General features: G+C 49.6%; 1 protein-coding gene across 1 annotated transcript in view; it reads right to left on the reverse strand.

Annotated features, from left to right (window-relative positions):
• LOC142566689 (uncharacterized) overlaps nt 1-23262 on the reverse strand; it is a 71309-nt gene that overhangs the window by 38597 nt on the left and 9450 nt on the right. Inside the window, exons 2-3 of the mRNA XM_075677514.1 lie at nt 22264-22350; nt 21894-21980 (exon numbers count right to left, since the gene is read on the reverse strand). Coding sequence (XP_075533629.1) covers nt 21894-21980; nt 22264-22350 — 174 coding nt within the window. The remainder of the gene's footprint in view (nt 1-21893; nt 21981-22263; nt 22351-23262) is intronic.

A 23262-nucleotide genomic window follows, 5' to 3' on the forward strand; every position in this document is an offset into this window, starting at 1 on the left:
TCCAATTCAAGTTTATTGCTTCTGCCACAATGGGATGTGTCATGTGAGGAAATGGATACGCTCAGCCCTCTCAGATGTTATAAAATATGGCGCACAACATTGCCTCAAGCCAACACCTCTCTCTGTGTGTTCTGTGTACTGCGCAGACATACACCAGTAGTGCACGCAAGGTAACGTTTAGCATAATCTCACCACCCTCGTGTTAGCCTAAACGTTGAGGAAATTAAGCTTTAGCCGTCGACATAACCGCTAATTCTCGTCAATCAAAGCATACAGCGCGGAAAGCTTCGCTTACGTCGATTCCCACATTGCGTGGGATCTGCATACTTGTATACCTATTTATACCTGTTTTATATAATCAAGTAAGGATCGTCTGAGAAAAGCGTTCTCGGATGTACAAAAGGTTACCTATCGCCGCAACAGTAACGTTAAAGACGTTTTAGTGCACGCAAAAGTCAGCCAACATCTTTCTCCCGTAATAGAAGCATCTTGTCGCCCCAGGTGCAAAACCTGCAGGTACGTTTAATGGGACAATAAAATTAAAAGCACCTCAAATAATTATACACACGAACTCAAACCTTGCTTCGCTTGTACAAGTTCGGATGTGATTTATATGCTTCAATGTTCTGTAAGAAACAATATATCGGTGAATCCGGACAATTAATGAAAGCCACATTAAAATGACATCGCGCGGACACAACTAAAAAGCTTCCTAAAGCCGTCGCCGAGAATTTCAACCAACGAGGTCATAACTTTGATGAACTTAAACTGTTACATATTAAAGTATAATTTCCGTTTTGAAAGAGAAAGAGAATACAGAGAATCATACCTTATCCATAAGTCAAGACATTGCAACCAATCGGCATAACCGTTTCAAAGGGAGCTTAAGAATCTATTCGCTATGCTAAATTTCAAGCTCTTGGCAACAACACTTAGTTCGGTTGCTTAGTGTTCTTTCTCCCCTTTTTTTCATTTTTCCCATTATTTATTTATTTATTTTCAGTATTTCTTTTATTATGTTTATTTATCTTTTATTTTTCCACGAGAACCGGTTTCTGCCGCTTCTTCTATTGTCTCTTTCAGAGACACGACAGCCCACGACCACCAGCGAGACATGTAATAGAGGGCTGCTGTGCACGCACTCGATACGGCGGCTGACACACGGCCGTTGACACGTGATTGACAGACGGTGGTGTCACTAGCCTTGTGTACAGCACTCCTTTATTCTCAATTCTACACCTTCGCTTGTAGCCGCACCCACCCACCTTACGCCCTCTCTCCTTTAGAAGAACCCCACCTATATATACTGTGGCGAAGAAAGCCTATGTAGCCTTGATGAAGACCAGTCCACTTGCCGGAACGTTGGCTCCTGCTTTCACCTCGTTTTAGTTCTGCTGATTGTCTTGAATTTCCACGTCCCGCCGTGTTCTCCCTCTTTTATACCCCTGTTACACAGGCACAATTCAGTGCACTTTGAGCGAGCGCCCTGTGCCGCGAACTTCATTCGGAGACTCCCACACGGGAACGCTCAGTGACACTGCAGAGCGCACTCGTCGGCGAGTGTGTTCGGCACACACACTTCGCAGCGGTGAAGTGCGTAGCCTGGTTAGCAATGTGTAAAATATAAGTACAGTAATATTGAAAGTAGAGTCAGGGGTAATATTTAATAACTGTTTGTTTTTTAAAACTTGCTAAGGCTACAAGGTAATAAAGTGTGCCAAACTAAAAAAAATTTAAACAGCAACAACTACTCTCGCTCTCAGGTTGTTTAGGGCCACGCCTGGTAATGGCCGCGCAGTTGTTCGGCGGAACGCGTCGCCTTTACTTGTCCTGGTCAAGTCGCCGTCGCTTGTTTGTCAATGATGTTTCTAATAATAACAAACTGTCTTTGTGCACGCATTTTCAAGTTAATATAGGCTGTGCCTTCTGACTCCAGATCGTCATAAATCTGAAAGAACAGTTTCCTTACTCGTGTGGCGCGCCGAAGTCTACTTGCTCAATGTGCACGTTAGTTTGCGCGTGTTAAAGGGGTATTACCCACGCGTTGCTTGTCAGCGCAGGCTCTCGCCTGCGTACTAACTTCGCCTGGGCTGTTGCTACAAAGAAATTAATGTATAAATAAACGGCATAAATTCCAGACCGAAAACGTAAACGGTAGCGAGCTAGGAGCCTAAGACACCACGCTGAGAAACCGAGTGTCTTACCCACTGGGCTTGACCAGCAGGGCTAAGCATTCCATTTTATGGCACCAAGTGCTTAGACGTCCTTAATTTTTTTCAGACTTCACGCGCTTTCTTCTTGTTCACATAGAATTGTGATAAAATAGTCGCTGAAATATCTTAGCTACTTGATAGAATGCTTAGGATACTCTACTTAGAATACTCTACTTAAAATAGCAGATTACCATGCTCACCATCTTTACCCGCCGCTAGGGCAGCGATCACCAAAACTAGAACGAAGCTATCCATGGATGGCTCCCTGACTTTTTCCTCGATTCCACCTGGCAAGAAAATTTGCGCACGGGCGCAATTTTCTTGCCAATTGCGCACTGGCGCAGAACTCTGCCACTTGTTCAATCACGCGCCCGACTGTAAAGGATGCATAAGCTGATGGGGTCGCATCGTGAAGTCTGCGTATTATATAGCCAGTGCAGTTTGTCGCTGGGCATGCGACGATGCGTCGGTACGAGCAACGCCGTTTGGTGGAACTCGTTGCAGAACCTTGAGTAACAGCTGGTGACAGAAGCTTGACTACACGTGGCTGTTGTAGTTTATCCTCCACACGAGGCGCAGTCACACTAATATAGTGGCAGTAACCAGTGTTTCACAATAGAGGCGTCTACTGTAACTATGGGCGCTATAACGTAAAACTATTCCAAACTTTTCTATTCCAATTCTGCTATCAGCCCTCCTCGATTGGTCAAAAACTTTTTTCGACCACGCCCACTTCACCTGTCTGTCACGCGACGTAACGAAAACCGCGATACCTCCCCATCTGATATGATGTGTACACACTGATAATGCATGATTTGACAGAAAAAAGAAAAACAGTTATTTCTGATTCGACCCCTTTTCGCCATTAGCCCTCGGCTATTGGTAAAAAGTTTTCGGGCTGCACCCACTTCACCTGCCTGTCACGCGACATCACAAAAGCGCACAAACTCACCGCGTCAAAGTGACGTGTACGCGATAGAGAAGCATTAATATGCCGAACAAAATTGAATTTTCTTCGGAATAGCCGCAGGCTGTCCCGTCCCGAAAGGAATAAAAGATGGCTGCCGCCGATCGCTGAGACGCTGGCTACTCGCACCTGCCGGAGGGCATGGATGTATCTGCGTATAATAAAACTTCTTGCGTGGCCGTGTAACGTTTTCGAGCCCTTTCAGCACGTTTACCACCTCATTCTGCCACCTCTTCTTTGCTGAGGGTCAGTTTAAGCGTCATTCTTAAGGTTCCGTTGCATGCCGCCGTGACTTTCGACCAGCCACCACAAGCTAAGTAAGGGAAAGTCGACCAATCGCAGACGCAGGCACCACCCTCTTCATCCGGTTATCGATTTTCAGTGCACTGGCTCTGCCCCAGTGAATCCCTCTTCACTTGAGCATTCTCCTCGCCTCTTGTCAGCCAATTAGATACGACAAGCCGCATGTGCAGGCAATGTTATTCGTTTTTCAAGCAAACAAAAGTGACCTCCTATGAACGAGGAGAGCGTTTGATTGGTCTGTTCAGACAACCCTGCGGGTGACCGCCCGGTGCTTGCGTCGGTGGTTACGCAAGTTTGACGTCAGGAGATTGGAATAGAAACATATTGGAATAGTTTTACGTTATAGGGCCTTATGATAGTGCGCTAACAGTGTGTGTGTGTGTGTGTTGGCGACTCAGGTCACTTGGCGCGAACAACTTCAGTTGAATGGCTTGAATGGCTCGCTTATTCCAGGGTCCCTAAGTAGCACAGTGGCTGTGAGAGATGCCGTTGTTCGGGTGGAATTTGGGCACGGGGGAGGGGGGGGGGGCTCTTTCACCTGTTTTCAGAGCGTGACTCTGTAGTGTTGTAACCTTCCGCGTCCGTCGGAATGTAGTTGCAGCTGTCATCAGACGTACCAGTCACCTCTGGTTAAGTACAACTACTCCCGAGCTACTAGATAGACGCACACATAGAAGCACACATGAACGTATGATCTTGCTGCATAAGATTGTTCACGGCATTTAGGCATCCTTCTTTTGTATCTTCGAGCGCACATTCAACCGGACAATGGCATCGGCTAAACTTTGTTCCCTTTAGGCCAGATATTGATTGCCTTAATTTTTCTTTCTTTCCGCTTACAAATGAAATCTGGAACAGTTTGGATGGTTGGCCCTTCGAAGTTTGTTGAGAGAGAGAGAGAGAGAAAAAACATTTATTCGGACCATCGAGGTGGTTGCTCTTGAGGTCGAGTGGGTGGCGTCCTCATTCCAGGACTCCACTGGCCATGACTGCTCGACGTACTTGCTGGACGAGAGCTTCTTGTCCCGCCAGGGTATCGCCGGTCAGCTGTACCTCCCACCGCTCACATGACGTGCTAGGAGTCTTTAAGTGTTGAGGTTTGCCCTCGCACCCCCACGAGATGTGAAAGAGTGTAGGGCGTGTGTCGCCGCACCAGGGGCAGATGCCGCGATATGTGTGTGGGAACATTTTACTGTATCTGTGTAGGTTTGGAAATGTGTTGGTCTGTATAAGACGGAGAGCTACGGCATCTTCAGTGCTGAGGTTTTTGTGAGGGGGAGGATAAATCCTGCGGTTGAGTCGCTGGATCTCGAGTCGGTCGCAGTAATTGGATGGCAGGGGCATGAAGGTAAAGGGTGGGGATTGATGAGACGATTGGTCTTGACCCGCTCAGTTGATTAGCGCTCGAGCTAGGGCGTTCGCCCTTTCGTTCCCCTCCAGACCCGCGTGACCCGGCGTCCACGTGATTTGATGGTATTCTTGCAGCCTCGGGCCTAGAATCTGAGCCGCCAGCAGCGGTGTTCGTCCGTTCGTAAAGTTACGGCAGGCCTGTTGCGAGTCGGTAACGACATGGACTTTCCTGCCTACCCTGTCTTCTTGCTTTATTACCAGCGCCGCGGCTATGGTCTCAGCCGCAGCTGGGGTCTCTGCCCTTAGGGAGGCCGCGAGGGTCAAGGAGTTGTCTCTCCCGTTCACGGCGGCTACCGCGAAGAGGCCCCCTACAGGGTACGCCGCCACGTCCACGTACGTTATGTACGGGTCACCCTTGAATTGTCGGCGCTGTCTGTCGACGCGAGCCTTGCGTCGTCCTTCATGGAGTTCATGACTCATGTGCTTCGGTATCGGGTTCGCCTTGATCTTGCCTCTGACCTCTGGTGGGAGTGATCGTTGCCCATCGAGGGCACGGAGCTCCGTTGCCGTTCCGGTCCGGTGGAGGATGGCTCTGCCCGCCGCCGTGTTCTGTAGTCTGGCCTTTTGCGAAGCCATAACCGCGTCCGACAGCTCAGCGAAGGTGTTGTGGATCCCGAGGGCCGCTAGCTTCTCGTTTGAGGTGGTGCCAGGGAGACCCAGGGCCGTTTTGTACGCGCCTCTGATGGTGGCATCGACTTGTTCTTGGTCGCGTTTGTTTAGCGAGTGATAGTGATACGGCATGCTATACGTTATTCTGCTGATCACCAGAGCCTGGACGAGGCGAATCGTGTCCTCTTCTCGCATGCCCTTGCGGCTTCTTGTAATTCGTTTTATAATCCGCGAGATCTGGTTGGTGGCAGACCTTAGGGTTTGGATGGTGTGGGAGGCTTTCAGGTTGCTCAGGATCCAAAAACCCAGAATCCTAGTCTTATTGCCTTCCGTTATCTTCTGGCCCTCAAGATAGAGGTCGATAGGGCCGAGGGACTTGTAGATTCCTCCTCCGTGCAACCGGATTACTTCGGACTTTTCGGGCGCACAACGCATCCCGCTCGCTGCCACAAATCTCTCCACGGCCGTCGCGGCCTCTTGAAGGGTCGCCTCTTTTCGCGCTAGGGAGCCCTGAGCCCTCGGTGGCCCAGAGCGTGATGTCGTCTGCGTACAGGGCGTAACCTAGGTCGGGGATCTTCCGCAGCTCTTTGGTCAGCGCTAGCATCGCGACATTGAATAGAATCGGGGAGATTATCGCCCCTTGCGGTGTTCCTTTGTTCGGCACGTCGATCGTATCCGATCGAGTCTTGCCGATTCCAATGGTTGCCGTCCGGCCCGTCAGGAACGATTTAACGTAATTAAAGATGCGCTCCCCGCAGCTGATGTCGTTCAGTCCCTTGAGAATGGCCTCGTGGGAGATGTTATCGAAGGCCCCTTTTAGGTCGAGTGCGAGCAGGAGGTGTTCTCCTCCCTTCGGGATGCCCTTGAGAACTTCTTCCCTTAGGATTAGGAACGCATCTTGAGCAGAAAGTCCCGGCCTGAAGCCAAGCATGGTGTGCGGGAAGAGGTCACCGTCCTCTATGTATTGTTGGAGGCGGGTTTCGATGACCCTCTCGTACAGCTTGCCGAGGCATGAAGTCAGCGAGATGGGACGCAGGGCGTCGATCGCGGGCTTCTTGCCGGGTTTGGGAATGGTCACGATTTCCGCGTGTTTCCACTCGTTCGGTACGTGGCCCTTGCTCCAGAGTTCCCCGTTTAGGTATTCGGTCAAGTCCTGCATGTGCACCGGGCTCAGGTTTCTAATCATGGCATTGGTGATTTTGTCAACTCCGGGAGCAGTGTTGCGCTGTGAGGCTCGTGCCGCGGCATACACCTCTTCCTCCGTGATGGGAGCGTCCAGTTCTGGTCTTGGTTCTCCTTCATATTTTAGGAGGCAGGGTTGCATGGGGTCGCTACCCAGGTATCTGGTTTTTAGGGTGTCAATCAGATCCTGGTTGTTTCCGGGGAACTTGTGGGCGATTTCTAGAAGCGTCCGACTGGTTGTCGATTTCGCCTTGTCGGGCTCGATCAGGCAACGTAGGATGGCCCACGTCTGCGCCGTACTCAGGTTACCCTTGAGCGAGGTGCAAAACTGTACCCAATTTTGCTGCGTCAACTCGTTTGCGTAATTTCTGGCTTCGTCTGTTATTTTCTAGATTCGTAGACGTAGTTTCCGGTTTAACCGCTGTCGCTTCCACCGTTTGAGGAGGCCCTTACGGGCTTCCCACAGGTGTAAGAGCCGGCGGTCGACTTCGGGCGTCTCGACCGTGCGCTGGATGGTTTTAGTGGTTTGAATGTGGGCGTCCCGTAGGTGCTGCATCCATTCCGCTATGTCCGTTATAACATTTTCGGGCGGGGGGTACTGCCTGAATGCCTCCCAGTCCTTAAGCCTAATTTCGCCAATTGTTCTCTTGAGTTTCGGCGTGGATACCGAGGTGCTGAGGATATAGTAGTGATCACTGCCCAATGTTTCGCCCAGGTGCGCCCATGAGTATTCCCTTACGTTTTTGACAAATGACAGGTCCGGAAACGTGTCTCGACTTACACTGTTGTCTACTCGGGTTGGTTGGAGGAGGTTGGTTATCAATTCGAGGCCCATTTGGTCAACCGCACCGAGGAGCGACCTTCCCTTTTGCGTGTCTTGTTGGTAGCCCCAAGTCGTGTGTCTAGCGTTCATGTCTCCCACAACTACCAGCTGGTTGCAGCCAGCGGCTCTCACGCTGTCGTAAATGATGTTGCGGAAGTCGTCTTTCTGAGCCCTCGGCAGACTGTACAAATTCAGGATGAAAGTGCTACGTCTACCCCGCTTTTGCGGGAGGACTTCCACTAGCACGTGATTAGTGTCATGATGTTGATAATGTTGTCCCACGGCCGTCACCGTTTTGTGAACTAAAACCGCGACCTTCGGTGATCCCGCGTGTTTAATTACGTGGTAACCCCGTAGCCTGATCGGCTGGTTCCTGACCTCCTGAAGGCAGATGACGTCGGGGGGGTATAGGTGATTTTGGATGAGGAGTTGGAGTGAACTTGCCTTCTTGTTGAAAGAGCGACAATTCCACTGCCAGATCTCGAGGTGTTCGGGCGCGCTGCGTGCGGTGTTAGCCATTGCTGACGTTCATGCCACCGCCGTCGCAGTTGTCGGCGTCCCTGACGTCACCCGTGTTGTTTATGCGCCTGTACGCCTTGACGCGTGGGTTGCTGATCTCGTCGTCGACCCGCTTGCGCGAGCCAAACTCAACCTTGCGTATTCTTCTTTCAAGGTCCTCATGGCTTAGTGTGTTCTCCTTGACTTTATTGTTTAATTCGCCCATCTGGTAAAGCATCTGTTGTATCGTAGCATAAATACCTTCGAGGATGACTACACTTGACTGGACTGCCGCTGCCGAGGCCGCACCGGGGAGCGATGAGGGCGCGGTGGTTCTTGAGGGGGGAGGAATGGAGATGGCGGGCTCGTGGCCTATCGTTCCGCTTTGCGACCCTGCCTGTGCGTTGTTGCTGGTTTTGCTTAGCAACGCTTCTAAGCGTTGCATGCGTTGGTTTAGGTCGTTAACCTGAGCCTTGAGTTTTTTATTTTCTTCCCTGATGCGCGTACATTCTGGGGAGCATTTACTATTTTCACTGGTATTTTGAGCGGAGGAGGTACTAGACTGATTCCGGCTCACCTTGTTGTTGTTGGCTTGGTTCTTCTTGCCCGATTGGTTCTTCTGTTTAGACGTGGATGTCGAGCAATCGCCTAATCATATCACCTGTTCATTTGTTTTTTTCTAGTCTCATTACTTTTGCGGATACTAATATCTGTACCCACTCCTGCTATATGACCCCTAATCCTGTCACTTGTTGATTTGTTCTTTTCTAGTGTCATTTCTTTTGTGTGTACTGAAATCTTTACCCACTCCTGCTATGTCTCGAAAATAGAGACAGTAAGAGTACAAAGACATCGCACCGGGCAAAAGAAGTAACGACCTCGTGCTGGCTATAGCAAATTTTGACATGGCACAAACCAAAAAAGCGCAACTTTCGTTTGGCCACTTCCGAAGTATGCAACCTTCGTTTCAGCAGTGCAAGTGATGGTTTAACCTTAGCACAACAAACAGATAAACGTCTTGCGTACCAACACAACCGAGACCTTGCCAGTGATGATGAGCTCTTGGCCAAAAAGTCGCAGTTTTGCCCGAAAGAAAAAGCACGGTTGCGATAGCAAATTAGTACATAGCCATGCGAAGTAAGGATAATAATTTTATCGGCCGTATAAACCTGTAAGCATTCGCTTACTAACTAAATTAACAAGCACGGTATCACGCTCGCACAGGTCAACATGGACACACTCTCCCCATGGCCGCGGAAACTCGCAATTAAAACGCTGGAGTGTGGAATCGTGGCAGCAGCAGCAAGCGAATTGACCTTCGTGCATCTCACTTCAAAGCGAACGAAACGTCGACAGCACAGCGCATACGAAGCTACCGGCACTACGCGCACTCCGAAAAAATCGCACATCGCTGTCTCAGACTGCTTTCAAAATACGGCGCCCAAGCGTCCGCGCCGTAAGCTTCAGCCGCCGGAGCAGAACGCCCCCAGCCTTGCTTGCTGGCGCACGTGATTCAGCTGCGTTGGCTGGCTCGCCTTCGTACACTTTCACTCGCACAAACAGCATATGGCGCGCGCCGACGATTTTATCGCCGTTGTACTTTATACGGAACCTCACGGCGACGGCGACGCTGGCGGCAGAAATGCGCCGGGAGTGTCCATATAGTTACTATCGCAATAAAAGTCAGCCTCGGATTCGCAAGGTTTAGATCTTCAATCTCGACTCGAATATTGGTGACGGACGGCAATAACGGATGGCAACACAGCTACCAGTGACACGTTTGGGACGACTGCGTGCGTGAGTTCATGAGAGTTTGGTTCTCTCGATGACGCTGTATGTAAGTAGATTTAATGCTTATTAGAAATATCGAGCGAGAATTTAATGAAACGCAATTTACTCAAAACAAATTTCGGGCGTTTTACATGCCAAAACCACTATATCATGAGAAGGCATGCGGTAGTGGGGGCCTCCGGATTAATTCTGAAAGTAGCTTGGTACATTGATATTAAAACTTTGATGGTATAATACTTGTTAAATAAAAATTCGTGGTTTCTTATTGCTGGTTTAAGATTGACAACCTATTTTGAAATTAGAACTTCAGAATGAATTGCATGTGAAGACATAATAATGTGTATAATCAAAATACGACACAGACATAAAGTCAGTTTATGTTTGCAGAGGGTCAAGCGCTTCGGTGTCGTTTATTTTTGGACCGCAGTAACTATGTACGGCTTCTGGCCTCGCCTATGTTTTATGAGGTGCACCGAGCGAAAAAATAATTTCAGTTTTATTTTTCTGGTTTTATTTTCGAGCCAGGCTGACTAGCAGCTGTTTTGAGCCGAGCATGGCCTCAATTGAAAACAGGAATAACAAGATACGGCACGTGCGAATGGGGCCATAGCCTGTGAGGAAAGTGGCTGTGTGAAGGGTTAACATGAAATTATTCTAGTATACACTGATGTTTGAAACGTCAGTACTGCATTGAAAACGAGAACATAATTATGCGAGCCAATAGAGGACAAGTAATGGTTCCTGCGATTTTTCTTGATTGCCACTATCCTTCTTGAAATTCAAGCGTCAAATAAGTTCCTCATGTGGTGAGTCAATGTAATATTTGGGGTTTTACGTGCCAAAACCACTTTCTGATTATGAGGCACGCCGTACTGGAGGACTCCGGAAATTTTGACCACCTGGGGTTCTTTAACGTGCACCTAAATCTAAGTACACGGGTGTTTTCGCATTTCGCCCCCATGATCAGGACGTGAAACGGAAACTCGCAATGTTTAAAACGGCATCATATCTCAAGATTGTGCCGTGTCTAGAGAAGCACGTTCGATGAACCCTGACAGTTCACTTATTAGCTCTTCAGTTTCTTATGTAATATTGACAAATGGTGGCGGATGTATCCTTCGTAGGATAAAATGGCGATATTGCATTGAACTTTAGCCAAAATCTCATGAAAATTTTACCAGGGCAACTTACTCCCTAATTACGTCAGTAAAAAGCCGCTAGGACTACAAAAAAGCGCAGTTGTCGTCAAGGTAACTACAAACTTTCTAAAGTAAGCGACTTCTCTGAGTTACCAGCACGGTTCAATTTGAATGGTACCAGTAGCGAATTTTAGAGAAACGCCACTGACTTTTCTGTGCTTCAGCCTTATTATTGCCGTTGTGTTTAGAGCTTTTTCTTGCGTCGACGTCACCACTTACTTCGCATTCGTGTGGCTGTTCTTTTGTGCTACAGCTATGATAGAACCGGCCAGTGGCGTTATGCACCGCGCTGGCACTTGCTTGCATTGTTTTCTTTCTTATTTTTTTTCGCTACGTGCGTTCAATGCAAACGATGGCGATCGGCAGCAGTACGGTTGCTGTAGAGCGCGTTGATTTTTTTATTCAAAACTCTACAAGCCAGGCCCCAGATCACAGCACTTAGTTTTATGCAATGAAATGCGAAATAATTATTAATAGACGAAACGAAACATACGTATCAAGTAAAAGCCTGGTCAGTGCTTCAGTGTACGCTGATACAGCAGGCATCTTGGCTAAAATGAAACATTGACCTACTAATGGTGCAAACAATTGCGATCCGCTGCGTATTGAGCAATTATACTGTATAAGGCGCTTTCGTGAGTCATTAATGAAGCAAAATTTTGGCTAGAACAGAAGCCTGTCTGAAGAGTAGACATCTGCTTAAGAACCCTTTTCAAGGAAAAGTACTCCCCCCCCCCCCCCGTTTCGGTGGACAATGCCTGCCTATGCGATCTCTTTTTCCGTCTTAAACCGAAGCTTTCTTTGCCTCTGCCCCGAGGTTTGGCGTTCTTCGTGGTTTCCTTGACAGATATATTCCTGTATGAAATTGATAGACAACTTTTGACATTGGGTAAGCGCTGGCTGTTTTGCCTAGTACACAACTTGGGCACCGGGTATGTTTTCGCCCATTCTTGGCCCTTCCCGCAGAATCGTCGTGCCACTGTGACACAAGTAGTATAGCACCTCTCATCAACAATTTTCCCTTGACAAGGATCGCCTTTGTCCTGGTGACGCAGCCAGCTACAGGAGATGAGGCTATGCTCGCGTCATACTTTAAAGCGCTGCTACCTCGCTGACTCAAAGAAGGCTCGTGTTATTATTGAGAAAGCATTATATCTCCCATGAGCTAGTAAATATGGCGTGATCAAGCGATCGTACCAAAAGCGGCCGACGGCGCAAAAAGTAAAAACATGTCAAGAATGTATCGGATAGGCGTCACTTTTCTCAGGGAGGTTCCTAAAAATAATGCAAATTAATGCCTTTGAAAATAAAATATGGTACGTTTCAGCCTGGGTGGGGAAGAAAACCCGGGCCTCTCTTGCACGAGGCGAGCACGCTTCGCCGACGCCACGGCGACACCACGGTGTTGGCTGACTAAAGGTGAGCCTAGTTCGCACGCCATTGCGTACGCCACGTCGAAGCCATCTGGCTGAGCACGCGACGGTCACGCGATGGCACAGCCAATGGGGAGGAGGTGACGTCATCAGTGTCTTGTGTTTCTTTAGCAGTGCAGAAAAGACATGATGGTACAGCAACGTTAATTAGCAGTAAAATCATTGGTAATAATGTCAATTCGAGTGACTGAACGTGAATTACAGTGAGGTAAAATGAATTAAAGTTAAAACAAGGTTCCATGAGGTTGCTTAAGATGGAGTAAAGTGAATGAAGCTGAATTAAAGTGAATTAGGCCAGAATAAAGTGGATAACGGTGGATTAAAGTAGGTGCAAATTATATCAATTTGGATTGCGGAGGATTTGAATGCTTTCGCATTGAAATGCCGCAAGGATACCTAAGTGACTGTCGTTTTTTGATTCTAACATTGCATTGGATTTGCATTTCCTTTTTGATCTCTGTGTGTGTGTGTGTGTTTGTTTGTTTGTTCTTGTTGTCACCCCGCATTCTTGCTAGAAGCAATGGAAGTAACCAACGCCCGCCGCCGTTGCTCAGTGGCTATGGTATTAGGCTGCTGAGCACAAGGTCGCGGGGTTGAATCCCGTCCACGGCGGCCGCATTTCGGCGGAGGCGAAATGCGCAAACACCCGTGTACTTAGATTAAGGTGCACGTTAAAGAACCCCAGGTGGTCGAAATATTAGGAGTCCTCGACTACGGCGTGCCTCATAATCAGAAAGTGGTTTTGGCACCTATAACCTCATAATTCAATTTTCTAAGTAGCCGTATTTGTTCCCTCTGTATCACAAATAAAGAGAAACCCTCTTTTAAGTTTCCCTTATTTGAACGCTGAACACTTTGACTTTGAACGGCGAACACTTTGAACGCTGAACACTTTGAAGGAAAGACCGGTGGCCTCACCGTACTCTGTGCTTGCTCAGTCCTTCTAGAAGTGCTGAGCACTGTGTAACCGTGTAACCGATACACCATGTAACCCACAACTTAAAGAAGATTGCAGACAGACATGGGGTGCCAGTCGTATTCCCTGCGCCACGCAAGCTCGCCCAGCTGTGTCCTCGCATTCATTCTGATGGAAGCAAGAAACGTGGCTACTTTAATATACATGCCAAGCCGTACACAAAATGCGCTACCGGAGTCGTATATGATTTTCCGCTGTTTTGCGGTAAGGCATATGTCGGCGAGACTAGGCGATGCGTAAATGAGCGTGCGCGAGAACGTGAGCTGTCACTGAAATGTAAAGATGGAGCACATTTGCCTAAGCACTGCAATTCACATAAGTGTGAGCCATGACTGGACAATATGCGGATTCTTGGAAGCAGCAGGGACACCGTGCCACGTGAATTTCAGAGGCGTTTCATATTAACCAGCGAGGTTGTTCTTGTATTAGTGACACATGGGTTTTACTTTTGCATGCAGAAAGGTTTTTTGATAGCCGGCTGTGATTAGGGTGTTGCGTCGTTCGAGCTGTTTTGTATGTTGCGTATTCGCCTGCGTGTATATATTGTCACGTGGTAGTGACGGTGAAGAAAGAAGCAGTACGGTGGAATACAAAACTAGCTTTTATTGGGCGAACCTGTGCCCACAAAACAAGCTACACTTATAGCACAACGATAGCGGCGAACACGGTCGGCGATCGTCGGAAATCTGATCAGCGAGTCAAGCGCGTCGGCTTTTATACAGCAGTCGTCGAATGTTCCAGACTAATCGTTCGGACCCGCGTACCTTCCACAAAGTTCTACACCATTCGCGTCACACGATGAAATCAGATAACACAACGTTCGGCGACAACAGATAGCCGGGTAGAAGTATCTATAACTTTCCAGAAACTTCGGATACATGCAGGCGCGTCCCGCGCTGTGCGATTACATTTGTTAGGTGGCGAAACGTGGTCACCCGATAAAGATAAGTACACGTGTCAATACCCCCCCTCTTAAAAAAAGCATCGACCCGATGCTGCATACAAACGAAATAAGAAAAACACCCGTAGCAAAGAAAACAACAAAATAAGGAAGTTCGTCAGCGTCCGTAAAAGGGTTTCAGACGCACCACGTGGACCACTTCAGATCGTGCGCGGCGCCGCTGTGAATGCGAAATTCCGTCTGGCACGACCTCGTAGTCCAGTGCGCCAATACGTCGAATGACCTTGTAGGGTCCGAAATAGCGGCGCAATAGTTTCTCACTCAGTCCTCGTCGGCGTATCGGTGTCCAAACCCAAACTCGGTCACCGGGCTGGTACTCGACGAAGCGTCGTCGGAGGTTGTAGTGTCGGCTGTCCGTCCTCTGTTGGTTCTTGATCCGCAGGCGGGCGAGCTGTGGGGCTTCTTCGGCGCGCTGGAGATAGCTAGCAACGTCAACATTTTCTTCGTCAGTGACGTGGGGCAACATGGCGTCGAGCGTCGTCGTCGGGTTCCTGCCGTAAACCAGCTTAAACGGCGTGATCTGTGTTGCTTCTTGCACCGCCGTGTTGTAAGCGAAGGTTACATACGGCAGGACCGCGTCCCACGTCTTGTGCTCGACGTCGATTATACATTGCTAGCATGTTGGCGAGGGTCTTGTTCAGGCGCTCCGTGAGACCATTCGTCTGCGGATGGTAGGCAGTTGTCCTCCTGTGGCTTGTCTGGCTGTACTGCAGAATGGCCTGGGTGAGCTCTGCTGTAAAAGCCGTTCCTCTGTCGGTGATGAGGACTTCTGGAGCACCATGTCGCAGCAGGATGTTCTCGACGAAAAATTTCGCCACTTCGGCTGCGCTGCCTTTTGGTAGAGCTTTAGTTTCAGCAAAGCGGGTGAGATAGTCCGTCGCCACGACGATCCACTTATTCCCGGATGTTGACATCGGAAACGGCCCCAACAAATCCATCCCAATCTGCTGGAATGGTCGGCGAGGAGGTTCGATCGGCTGTAGTAATCCTGCTGGCCTTGTCGGTGGTGTCTTGCGTCGTTGACAGTCTCGGCATGTCTTGACGTAACGGGCGACGTCGGCGGTCAGACGCGGCCAGTAATACCTTTCCTGTATTCGCGACAGCGTCCGGGAGAACCCGAGGTGCCCAGCGGTTGGATCGTCGTGTAGGGCGTGCAGTATTTCTGGACGCAGCGCTGACGGTACAACAAGAAGGTAGCTGGCGCGGACTGGTGAGAAGTTCTTCTTCACGAGCAGGTTGTTTTGTAGCGTGAACGAAGACAACCCGCGCTTAAATGCCCTAGGGACAACGTCGGTGTTCCCTTCCAAATACTCGACGAGGCCGTTTAGCTCCGGGTCTGCTCGTTGCTGTTTAGTGAAGTCTTCCGCGCCTATTATCCCAAGGAAGGCGTCGTCGTCCTCGTCGTCTTGCGGCGGGGTATCGATGGGGGCGCATGATAAGCAGTCGGCGTCGGAGTGTTTTCTTCCGGACTTGTATATTACCGTGACGTCATATTCTTGTAGTCTGAGGCTCCACCGCGCCAGCCGTCCTGAAGGGTCCTTTAAGTTAGCTAGCCAACACAACGCATGGTGGTCGCTGACGACTTTGAATGGCCTGCCATAGAGGTAAGGGCGGAATTTAGCTGTAGCCCAAATGATGGCGAGGCATTCCTTTTCAGTCGTAGAATAATTGCTTTCGGCTTTTGACAGCGACCGGCTAGCATACGATATCACCCGTTCAAGTCCTTCTTTCCTCTGGACTAGGACGGCACCGAGGCCTAGGCTTTTGGCGTCAGTGTGGATTTCGGTATCGGCGTCCTCGTCGAAGTGTGCAAGTACCGGCGGCGACTGCATCCGTCGTTTGAGTTCTTGAAATGCCTTGGCCTGCGGCGTTTCCCACTTGAACTCGACATCACATTTGGTTAGAAGTGTTAGCGGCTCCGCAATGCGTGAAAAGTCCTTGACAAAGCGCCTATAGTAGGCACACATGCCAAGGAATCTGCGCACTGCCTTCTTGTCGGTTGGCTGCGGGAATTTTGCGATGGCAGCTGTCTTCTGTGGGTCGGGGCGTACTCCTGATTTGCTGATGACGTGGCCTAGGAACAAAAGCTCATCGTAAGCGAATCGACACTTTTCCGGCTTCAGAGTGAGCCCTGATGACTTGATGGCCTCTAGTACTGTCGCAAGCCGCCTCAGGTGATCGTCGAAATTTCCGGCGAAGACGACGACGTCATCCAAGTAAACGAGACAGGTCTGCCACTTCAATCCTGCTAAAACTGTGTCCATCACGCGCTGGAACGTTGCAGGCGCCGAGCACAGTCCGAATGGCATAACCTTGAACTCGTAGAGGCCGTCTGGGGTGACGAAGGCCGTCTTTTTGCGATCTCTTTCGTCGACTTCTATTTGCCAATAGCCAGACTTGAGGTCCATTGACGAGAAGTATTTAGCGTTGCAGAGCCGATCCAGTGCGTCGTCTATCCGTGGGAGGGGGTAGACGTCCTTCTTCGTGATCTTGTTCAGACGACGATAATCGACGCAGAAACGCAGGGTTCCGTCCTTTTTTTTCACCAAGACTACAGGAGATGCCCACGGGCTTTTGGACGGCTGGATGATGTCGTCGCGCAGCATTTCGTCGACTTGGTGCCTTATAGCTTCACGTTCTCGCGTCGAAACTCGGTATGGGCTCTGGCGGAGAGGTCGAGCGCCCTCTTCGGTTATTATGTGATGCTTTGCGACTGGGGTTCGTGGAATCCTTGATGACGTCGAAAAGCACTCTTTGTATTGTCGAAGTAGACTTCTGAGCTGTTGTTGCTTAATCGTGGGGAGACTTGGATTTATGTCGAAGTCTGGCTCGGGAACTACGGTCGTCGGGGTAGATGCGGCAGAATCAGAGAGGACAAACGCATTGCTGTTTTCCAGAATTTCCTCGATGTATGCGATCGTCGTGCCCTTGTTGATGTGCTTGAACTCCTGGCTGAACTTTGTCAGCAACACTTTCGTGTGTCCTCCGTGCAGTCGAGCGATCCCTCTTGCGACGCAAATTTCACGGTCTAGCAGTAGACGTTGGTCGCCTTCGATGACGCCTTCTACGTCAGCGGGTGTTTCGGTGCCGACCGAAATAAAAATGCTGGAGCGAGGCGGGATGCTCGCGTGATGTTCGAGCACACTCAAGGCGTGGTGACTACGAGGGCTCTCCGGTGGTATCGCATGATCTTCCGACAGCGTTATTGACTTCGACTTCAGGTCGATGACTGCGCCGTGTTGGTTGAGGAAGTCCATGCCGAGAATGACGTCTCGTGAACACTGTTGGAGGATAACGAAGGTGACAGGGTAAGTCCGGTCGTGGATGGTAATTCTTGCCGTGCACATTCCTGTCGGCGTAATCAGGTGTCCTCCAGCGGTCCTAATTTGAGCGCCTTCCCATGCAGTCTTAACCTTCTTCAACTGGACGGCGATGTGTCCACTCATGACTGAGTAATCGGCGCCTGTGTCGACTAAGGCGGTGACTGCGTGGCCGTCTAGAAGCACGTCGAGGTCGGTGGTTCTTTGTCTTGCGTTGCAGTTGGGTCTTGGCGTCGGATCACGGCTGCGTCGTGTTGAACTGAAGCTGGTTCGTCGGTGTAGTCTTGGCTTCCTGATTTCGTCGGGACGGCGGCGTGTCGTTATGTCGTCGAGGTAGTTTAGTCGGTGTCTTCGTCGGCGGCGGAGGATCTTCGTCAGTTCGACGAACAGCAACCGCACCTCCATCGGTTGCTGCTTTTAGTTTTCCGGATATGGGCTCGCTGACCGACCCCGGACTGGGCCAGTGTATGGTGGGCCTGCGGCGACAGGTAGCGGCCTGGTGATGGCGAACAGGACGGCCGTCGAGGGCTCCACTGAGTAGCGGCGAGGTAGTCGGCGATGTCACGTGGGCGCTCTCCAAGCTGTGGACGCGGCGCATTGACGGCGAACCCTCTCAGTCCCAAGTCGCGGTATGGGCATCGGCGGTAGATGTGCCCCGCTTCTCCGCAGTGGTAGCAGAGCGGGCGGTGGTCAGGAGCGCGCCAAATGTCCGTCTTCCTCGCGTAGGTGCGCTGGGCGACGGGTGGTCGTGCTGGCGCTGGCGGCGGCGGACGACGGAACTGCGGCGTGACAGGGCCCTGGCGCGGTCGCGGAGGGGGACCTTGACGGCGTGCGACGACGGCGTAGGTCATCGCTTGCGGCTCAGGCTGGGGCGATACAGGGGCTACTCCAAGTTGTTGTTGGAGCTCCTCACGCACGGCGTCGGCAATCGAAGCCACTTGATGCTGTGATGGTGGGAACAGCTTTTGTAGCTCCTCCCGCACGACCGCTCGGATAGTCTCGCGCAGGTCGTCGGTGGCCAGTGATTGAACTCCGGCGTAGTTTGTCGAGTTTGTGCGGCGGTCGAATTGCCGATTTCGCATCTCGAGTGTCTTCTCGATGCTGGTGGCCTCGCGAAGAAACTCGTCGACGGTCTTCGGTGGGCTTCGTACCATTCCGGCAAAAAGTTCCTCCTTCACACCACGCATCAGCAGGCGGACTTTCTTCTCCTCGGGCATTTCAGGGTCGGCGTGGCGGAAGAGACGGCTCATTTATTCCGTGTAGATCGCGGTCGTCTCATTAGGTAGCTGCACCGGGGTTTCTAATAGCGCTTGGGCTCGTTCTCGGCGTACGACGCTTGCGAATGTCTGCAGGAAACCGCTTCGGAAAAGTTCCCAGGTCGTTAAGGTGGCTTCTCGGTTCTCAAACCACGTCCTGGCCGCGTCTTCCAAAGCGAAGAAGACATATCGCAGTTTGTCGTCGCTGTTCCAGTTGTTAAAGGTAGCGACTCTCTCGTACGTCTCAAGCCAGCTTTCCGGGTCCTCGAAAGTTGAACCGCGGAACGTCGGAGGCTCCCTGGGCTGCTGCAGCACGACGGGTGACGCTGGGGCTGCCATTGGGGTGGACTTGGTGGCCATCTTCCTAGTCGTATCAGGCAAAAGTCCGTGCTCCGGGGGCAGTCCTTGCAGCCTGCGGCTACCTCGCTGGTTCTTGGCGACGTTGGTGTCTTCCGAGTGCGGGCTTGGGTCACGGCTTTGTGGGGGCGTCCGGTACATGAACGCAAAGCACCTCCACCAGATGTCACGTGGTAGTGACGGTGAAGAAAGAAGCAGTACGGTGGAATACAAAACTAGCTTTTATTGGGCAAACCTGTGCCCACAAAACAGGCTACACTTATAGCACAACGATAGCGGCGAACACGGTCGGCGATCGTCGGAAATCTGATCAGCGAGTCAAGCGCGTCGGCTTTTATACAGCAGTCGTCGAATGTTCCAGACTAATCGTTCGGACCCGCGTACCTTCCACAAAGTTCTACACCATTCGCGTCACACGATGAAATCAGATAACACAACGTTCGGCGACAACAGATAGCCGGGTAGAAGTATCTATAACTTTCCAGAAACTTCGGATACATGCAGGCGCGTCCCGCGCTGTGCGATTACATTTGTTAGGTGGCGAAACGTGGTCGCCCGATAAAGATAAGTACACGTGTCAATATTGCATGTGGCACAACAGAGAATAAACAGTCGAAAGTTGGCGCACGCTTTGTTACCTTCCGTCCATCCTTGTTTGCACCAAGGCGATCATATTAATGATGTACTGAGCAATATTAACCAACTTGCCCAGCAACATGTACTTCAGGAAAAGGTCAGCCGTAAGGGTGTCAAAATCGCCCACCTGCACAGAACATACTTTCTTTGGAGGCAGACGAAAGCTTTGGGTGTAGAGTGCTGGTCCCATCGTCTGGGGCCAAGCCCGTCGGCCAGCCCAGTTGCACGAAAACAGCTAAATGAAAAAATTATCTCGCGGTCGTACGACCGCCAGAATTACGTAACTCACGACATTTGACTGAACAGGTTAATAAACGATGTTACTACCCGTGCCATCTTGTTCAGTCAAACGTCCATCCACAAGCAAAATACACAAAAAGCGACCGCGCCGTCAACGCCCTGCTTACGTTGGACGCTGAAAGGAAGTATTTATTGATAATGATAAAATAAAATATTCTTGTATTTTTTCACTCGTCAGGCATATATAAAATTGATTATAAATTTTATTTCCGTTGAATGAATCTGCGTCTCGCTTTAATTTAAAAAATGCTTTTTTCTTTCCCACTGCTTGATCACTCCAAACATAGTTGCGCTTCAATCGCTGCTCCCATAACCGCCCTTCCTGATGTCGGTGACAATATGTACCGAACCGCCTTTCGCCCGAATCTCCACCACCTATTTGGATCGACGTTGATGCGACCGCGCGAAGCAACACCCAGCAGTCCCGAAAGTGGTCCGAAGGAACTCCACTTATCGCCCGACTCGGCAGCTGTCTGGAATCGGCATGTTGCCGGTGTTGGGGCTTCCGCTGATCGCGAGCTTGCACGCATTGACTAGGCTGTGGCCGAGTCAGGCTAAGCGATTTGCTAAAAATTACTTTTGGCACGGCTGGTGTCGCCGCGCGCGGTTGCAAATTGACGTGGAAGGTCTGGCATTTCGCGCGGTGCCAGCAAAGCACGGAAAAAAAATATTACGCAGGAAGGCTTTGCTGTTAATGGCTGAATGGGCTGTTTTAGGCTGCGATAACGAATATTCCATCGCAAGTTAAACCCTCACTTTAAAGAAGTGAGAAACGTATTTATTTGCACTTCTTTGATTAGACATGTAATACGCATATAAAAACTATCCTAGTGACGCAAGAGGACTCAGGGCCAAATGCCGCTGATTGTACGACCGAGAGTGCACGAGCTTTGTTTTCACGGCCCGGTAAACATTGCACCATGCGGTAGATTCCTGGCTATGGCGTTGTGATGCCGAGCTGGAGGTCGAGGGTACGATCACGGCCCCAGCGGCCGTACTTGGATGGGGGCGAAATGAGAAAAACATTCGTGTATTTAGATTTAGGTGCAGGTTGAAAAACTACAGGTGGTCAAAATCGATCAAGATCTCCGCTACTACAGCGTGTCTAATAATGAGATCTCTCTTTCGGCTCGTGAAACCAAAGTATTCTTTTTTTTATTCGGCTCATATTGACGCCACCATTACTATTGATGCATTTCCATGTGTAGAGTTGGTTATGTTCCCACTTTCCATTAGCATGTTCATGTGTACAGACGTCTACTGGTTCATTATATCAACGTCGTCTTTTATTTCGGCCCCTTCTCCCAGTTTTGAAAGGCGTATCGCTGGAACTGACAGGAGTGATAAGTAGGGAAATAGATAAGTGATGACTTGATTTCGAACAAATCGACGTTGTTATCGGTAATACTATCACCAGTGTTTTCTTTTTTTCACGATTCGCGGTACCATTAAGACGAATCCCATCAACTCAGCTGCCCTCCCCCACCTTCTAAACAGGCACACACGCGCACAGGAGAGAGAGAGACAGAGGGAGAGAGAGCATACTGAGCGAGCATGCAAGCGTGTACTGATGCAGGCCCACATTGGCTTGTTTCTCCAGAATCCTCGCGCATACACTGACCTGTGTCAGGAGGTTAATCCAAAGTAACTCTGAGTTACCTTTTATACATCGGCAGCAGTCATCGGGAAGAGGGCTGAACACTGTTCCGCTCTTGCAGGTCGCACAGAGCACAGTAGCGAACAGCTCTGAAAGAACCAAATGCAGAAAGCCACTTTTTATTTACAGTAAGTGGTGCTTTCGAGGGGAACAATTATCGACGAGGTCTTGCATGCGCTGCTATCGGCAGCTGGCCATGCTGAAACTCAAATTGTTCCTTTCATCTACAGCGTCCCTCTCATGTCCGCCTCACTCTTGTCCGGATCGCGACATACTCGGGCACAAGAATACCTAATTGAGCGCTGACATTAGCTGGCGGTGTCGTTGGTTCCAAGAGAACAGGTTCTACGAGGTCCAAGGTTCCGTACGTACCGTTCACGCATCGACAACACTCATCTGGTGTAGGGCTGAGCACTGTTCCATTTTTGCATGCACCACAGCGTACAGTGGCGCATGGGTCTGGAAAAAAAAGTGAAATAGAAACTCCGCTGAATTCTTGGTTGTTATACTTCTTGACTAGACTCCGTCTGAGTGTTCATCTGAACGGAAACAAAATCAAGGCATTATCAGACCGACGACGTATAGTCAGTTGTAGCCAACTCGATTGCTGAGTTTTGCTACATACGGTACCTTGTAAACTTTGTCTAGATGGTGAACATTCCAACTAGTAAAAACAGTGCTTAAAACACAATGCAAAGATCAATGCAACCATGAACACTACTCTCTCTCTCTCTCTCTCTCTCTCTCTCTCTATATATATATATATATATATATATATATATATATATATGTGTGTGTGTGTGTGTGTGTGTGTACCTGTCGTATTTTAACACTAAAAGGATTCCTAAGGATCCCTTGTGGCATATTCTAAAGATATACTTATTGAGCTGCAATAATCCAAGAGTACAAGTTACTTACGTTGGAAATCAATACGCATAATTTAATAATTGCAAAAATTCATTATTAGCATTTCAACTAATTGCTTTAGCGCTCGTATTGGTAGACACGAAAACGCACCAGTGACTAAACAAGGCACGTGCAGTTGGAACAAATTTTGAAACTTCCATAAGTTTTGAAATGAGCGCCCTTAAACTTACTGTAAGAATGCACTGCACTTCCACCGACTTTTTAAACAAAATTCTATGTCATGGATTCAAGCTCGAAAGTTACTGGAACACGAATGTGTTTCGGCACAAATGGGAACCCATATCTCATAACTTGTATCATCCTCAGCATGGATTGCAAGTGGGTATACCTTTAAAGTCATCGGCTGCAATTCGTAAGTTGCAATATGTGGCGTAAATTAATTAGCTTAAAGGTTAAGTAGCAAATAGTTCTTAATTCACCAAACATTAATTTTCATTTTTCCTG

This window comes from Dermacentor variabilis, unplaced genomic scaffold, assembly GCF_050947875.1.
Source record: "Dermacentor variabilis isolate Ectoservices unplaced genomic scaffold, ASM5094787v1 scaffold_13, whole genome shotgun sequence".
Lineage (NCBI taxonomy): Eukaryota > Metazoa > Arthropoda > Arachnida > Ixodida > Ixodidae > Dermacentor > Dermacentor variabilis.